Source organism: Austrofundulus limnaeus, unplaced genomic scaffold (assembly GCF_001266775.1).
Source record: "Austrofundulus limnaeus strain Quisiro unplaced genomic scaffold, Austrofundulus_limnaeus-1.0 Scaffold32, whole genome shotgun sequence".
NCBI lineage: Eukaryota > Metazoa > Chordata > Actinopteri > Cyprinodontiformes > Rivulidae > Austrofundulus > Austrofundulus limnaeus.
This window is the reverse complement of record NW_013952434.1, coordinates 1,356,014-1,361,622: the sequence shown is the minus strand read 5'-3', so window position 1 is coordinate 1,361,622 and position 5,609 is coordinate 1,356,014. Positions and strand designations below refer to the sequence as shown.

The 5,609-nt window shown below is 37.7% G+C and overlaps 1 protein-coding gene across 1 annotated transcript in view; it reads right to left on the bottom strand.

Annotated features, from left to right (window-relative positions):
• Nucleotides 1-3,830, bottom strand: part of LOC106515771 (uncharacterized) — a gene marked incomplete at its 5' end in the record, with an annotated part of 10,854 nt that extends 7,024 nt beyond the window's left edge. The window contains 6 exon segments of the mRNA XM_014005749.1: nt 480-537; nt 795-902; nt 2,206-2,327; nt 2,424-2,724; nt 3,260-3,387; nt 3,773-3,830. Coding sequence (XP_013861203.1) covers nt 480-537; nt 795-902; nt 2,206-2,327; nt 2,424-2,724; nt 3,260-3,387; nt 3,773-3,830 — 775 coding nt within the window.
• Nucleotides 3,831-5,609: the final 1,779 nt, after the last annotated feature.

The following is a 5,609-nucleotide window of genomic DNA, read 5'->3' as shown; positions in this document are numbered from 1 at the left end:
AATTTCTAGCCGAAACCTCTCATGTTTCGGCTAGAAATTTCTCAAACCGAAATGTATTCATTTCATTAAAAAAAAAAACACATTCACATACAACAAAAAATACAAATCAAATAAAATGAAAATTAACAGACCATAAATTATTCACCCCCACAGAAGTTGGTACATTTAAGTGTGATCTTAGAAGAAAGAAGTTAAAGTCAAACTGCATTTCTGATAGAAACTTGGCACCTACAGGTCAATGAACACAACATTATGTTTAACTGTGTGGTACGTAAAACAAAACTTAGTTACATTTCACAGGACTCTACAACAACATGGTAAACACAGAAAATGTGTCACATAAATGAACTTAACTCAGATACTGTCAGCTAGTTAAAGTCCTAAACCACTGATCTCAGGTGTAAAATAGTTGCATTTGTCTTTCATTTTCAGTTCAGGATAAAATGATTTAGTTGGTACAAATCTTCAAATATCTGCACCTTTATCTTCTGTAAGAGCAGCCAGCTTTAGGTACACATCCTTCGTCACTTCCATTCTCTAGTTGGTGAGGGAAGAAAGAAAAAAATATATAGGAGACTTTAAAATCAAGCAAGCTACTCAGGCTTAATGAATTAAATAGATGAAAATACAAACACTTAGGTTCTCTAAGTAATAAAAAATACAGTTAGTTTTGAGAACCAGGTTGTTCGTTACAGTCTAACCAGAATTATGCAGAGTTTTCTTTAGGATCTCAAAAGTGACGATAATCTATTAAAAACGTTTTTAGATGAAAACTTTGTGTTTGAGCTCTTCACCTGAGGGCTCTGAAACCCAACGTCTCTTTCAACCTCAGCTAAATGAGCCACTATGCTGTTCAGCTTATTCTCCAACGGCTTTGCAGTCAATCCAGGGTACWTCATTTTCTAGTAAGGTCAAAGAGGACACAGTTAAACAAATGAAATGAATAAATAACAGCATAAAGGTTGTGGTGAATTAAAAAAGATAGTCAAAAGAAGCAAGACTTAAACCTCAAGTCAAAACAAGTGAGAGAACATCTTGTATGCTTTATGCAAGGTTACAAAGACGACAAACGTAGGGACCTTGATTTTTTTTTAATTACCCAAGACAACTCTACCCCATATTTTAATATGTCAGCAAATATACACACACACACACACACACACACACACACACACACACACACACACACACACACACACACGTTCTAAGTGGGAGTCAAAGCTCCCTTGAAGGAAACTAGGGGGCCCCAGAAAGCTGAAGTGCACATAAGACAGGGCTACTCAAATGGCAGCCCGCGGGCCACATCCAGCCCGCGAGTGACCAAAATTCAGCCCTCCAATTGGTTCATTCATCTCTTAAGCTCAAACCCCCCAGTTTTCTACTTTAATTGCTTTAAGTTCTTTTAGTTAGACAGACATGTTTGGTATCTACAGAAACAWCAGAATCTTGGCTACAAGTTGGTAAAAAAAAAACATTTCTATGCACACTAAAAACAGTTAAAATTACAAGCAGTTGTAGATAAAACTATGAAAGTGAAAATAAAATTGGTTTAAAAATATGGCAAGTCAGAGATGTCAAAATAATATTTGTGTCAAATAGGGGTTATGTGTTCTTTTTGTTTTTGATATTGTTTATTGATCACTACTTTTATAGGGTTCTGTATGTTGTATTCATGATTAAATGTAGCAAAAATACACTATTTCAAAAGGTAACAGATCTTTGTAATACTTGCTTTATTTACATAATGACTTTAACTGCTGGATGTTCGGCCCCTGAGCTGTTGACCTGCAGTAACTGTGGCCCCTGGAGTAGTTTAGTTGAATAGCCCTAACATAAGATTTAAAAAAGTTTAATGAATGTTTTAAATCATAAAATCAAATTTGTTTTTTAATAATCAAAGATATAATTTAAAATAGTGCAATGTTATTCAAGAGAGCTTGAGAGGTTTGTTCTGTTCCTATTGTTAACAGTTTGTTGTAAAGTTGGTTTTTAATTAAATTCTTAATTCTAAACAAATGTAATAATTATTGTATAGTAAATAAAAGTGAGAAAACATTCTAAAAAAGTTGATGTTTCTTTACATTTGTGAGTTTGCAAGGTGGGGTTCCCTGCCAGAAACTAATGCTGTTTGGGGGTGCCAAGCACAGACAAGTCTGGCACTAGACAGTTGAATTATTAACACCTCCTCTTCAGTGAAGTACGTACCACATAGTTATAGCRGTGGTTGTAGCTGGAGGGGTGACTGGAGCTTCTCAACCTGGCTGCACACAGCAGACAGTACACTTGTTTTTTCCCCTCACAGGACACTATCTGCAGCTGGTTTAAGCCTGTAAATTAAGAGGCAAAAATGTCTGATTAAGATCGAAAGGAACCTCGTCCACACAAATGTACTGGATGAATTTGAATATACAGCAAACACGTGCCAACTTTAGAGACGTTTCCACTTAGCGCCATCTTGTTCGCAGGCTCTTTAAGCGGCTTCTTTTCTTCAGGCATGGCAGTGGGGAGGTGGGGAGCAGAAGGAACATTTATATGAAGGTTAACTGCAAGAGTAGCGTTTTCTCCAAACGATTTCTTCGCATGTGCCAACTTGGAAGCAGCTGTATTTCTCTGTCCAAGTTGTGGGTGAACAGTGGATGGCCATTTTAGGATGGGACGTATGGGTTTCTCSCAGATTGGTTTTGGCGTGGCTGTCCCATGGTCTTCTGGATCAATCATTATAACCTTGAAAAGAAATTAACTCCTTTATTTGGTTGAAAAAAATAAAATTTAATCTTGACATAAAACATTTTATCATAGTAATTTAAGATTGTTTTGGTTTTTTCCCCTCTAACCAGTAATACTTTGGCCTTATTGAGTGGTTTGTTATAATAGTTTACTTTACTGCTCCTGCTTTTATCAATTTTCGGTATTAAAAATGGTCTGTTTGGTAAAGCAGCTCCCATTTTGCTCGGAGACAAACTTAAACAAATGAGATGCTAATAAAGTCAGAGTATTTTGACTTCTCAATCCCCAGTCCATTAGTTAAAACAAATGTCATCCTAAACACACACACACACACACCTTAAAAATCTAATTAAAATAATCTAGGTTGAAGCAGATATAACACTTACACACTGGCTTAAATTACACATTTAACCTTTCTTACTTTCTTATGAATGCACTTTCTGCACCAGCTGACAATTGGGAAGAATTTGTTTTCATTGCATCCAGTATTGCAACGTTACTTCAAAAACAGATCACAAGAAAACGTGCTGACCTTGTTATTTTCCGTCACAAAGGTGACATGTTTTTTAAATGTAGCTGGGGCTTTTACAGGTGACAGTGCTGATGTTGAAAGGGGCTCCCTCTCGCTGGTTTGCTGAAGTAGTAACCTTAATGTGTGAACTGCAACAGAGATAGAAAGAGACCTGAAGGTACAGTATGTTCCACAGAAAATACTGTAGTGGAAAAAAAAAGTCTCATCAGTTAGAGGCTTCACCCTGAACAGTTTATTAATTTTAGCTACAAGTCAATCAGAGCTGGGGAGTTTCTATCTGGTTCCGTTTTCTTTCCCCCACCCCCGTCAGAAAGGGTCAACTTCCCTATTTTAGTCTTTTGAAACAGATGTGCTTCATAAACCGGAACACTCTTACTGGAGTAAATGGAACCAACATAAGTAATTAGTACTATAAATATATTTAAACATTCTTAAGGACTCGCATCATATTTTGTGATTACAATTTACTTAAAAATGCAGGAAAACAAAAAAAACTCAAATTTCAGGTCTTACCTGGATGAAAGCTTCGTTTTGAAATGTTATCATATACATTTTCATTCACCTCAACCACCTAAAAAAATAAAATAAATGCATTGATTAATACCACTTAAAGGCTTCTCTTCATTATGAGACCAATTTTAAAAAAGCTAATCAAAAACAAAACCTGAACATGTTTGTTAGTCATGATTAAAAAAATAATTAAAAAGGCCACGTCTGATTCCTCACCATCTCACGTTGTTTAACCAGATGTGATTTACCTTCAGTCTGTCTAAATTCAGCAATGTGATTATGAAGTGGCAGCTAGTTCATGTGCATGTCAGAATAATTGCTTCTTTAAGAAGAATAAGTGAAAATGGCCTGGCGTTCTGTCAGAAAAGTGTAGCCAGATGGTCAAAGTCAAAAACAAGTCCAGATTTGGTTGAGACAAACTTGATGTGAGCTCCCAAATTTAGTTGCCAAGCTGCAACACACAAAGCATTTAAAAAGAGTTGACTGTGACAGGTGTGTATTGCCTACAAAAACGTGTTCCTTTTTTTAAAAAAAGGGAAAAGTCTGCATGTGGATTTGGGGAAAATAGTCTTGYTATCGTCAGGAAGGAAAATGGAGTTTGCAAAAGGTTGAAGTGACCTGGAAAATCAAAAAACAAACAAAAGAAAAAAAAACACCCTAGATTGCATGAGAACATCACGTGTACTCTGACAAACACTTGTTATATAATGTATTAAAACAGCACAAAACAGATCCTGAAGGAAGTCCCTCACACACACTCTGAACTGTGTACCTTCAAGCTGTCAATTTTTGACTCTCTTATTAAACAACTGCATCCTTACAAAGTCTGATTCCACGGCTCTATTCTTTATCATTTTCTTATCCAATATGCTCCTGGGGGAGGGGGTTGGCAGAAGATTACCGATTGGATTCTTCTCTACAGTATAAGGGTATTGATCTGGTCCGTTCTGGTGAAGATCCACTCGTCTATTTATCTTCTAAAGCAGTGGTCCTCAAACTCCGGCCTGCCCCCCTGAACAATACCAGAGAGGCATTCTGATTTTTTTAGTCTGCCCTGTGAATCCTTGACTATTTTATCAGAGAAAACCTCATCAGTGCACCTCACACAAATACAGCCACAGGAGCGCGATGCGCACGGTGCTGAAAAACAGTGCATCTGTCCCACACCAGGCACAATGTGACGCGCACACACACACACACACACACACACACACACACACACACCTGCTACTGACTCAGTTACCTTTCAAAATGGTCAAATATGGAAAATAATGTGCTGCCCGTCCCAAGTCACAGAGATGAAGGGCATCTTCCTCTTCCTATAGGGTTATTTATTTCACAGATAGTTGTATTTATTTCCTGATTTTATTTTCTGCAAAGATCCCAGAGAGGGTTAATTGGTTATTATTTATTTCATAAATAGTATTGTTTATTTCATTAATTGTATTATTTATTTCCTGGTTTCTGGAAAACAATAAATGTTTACGTTAAGGCACCCCTGCGACTGTCACACTTTGTTACAAACTGACCCTGGCCCCCSATCAGACAAGGGAAAARTTATGTGGCCCTCACAGGAAAAAGTTCGGGGACCCCTGTTCTAAAGCTCAGTTTTTAGTTGACGTGTTGAACTCGACGTGAGAGGTGCATGTGCCAACATTGATACTCTGTCCCCGGCCCTTCACATTGTCCCGCGCGATTTCACGGTGCATGGTCGTGCACCTCCAAATTTTTGTAACTCTGCACAGGCGGCTGAAGTGAGCTTCCTCTGCAGGGTGACAGGGCTGAACTCAGAGATAAGGTGTGGAGATCTGCAGGGCGCTCAAGTCAGCTGAGGTGGCCC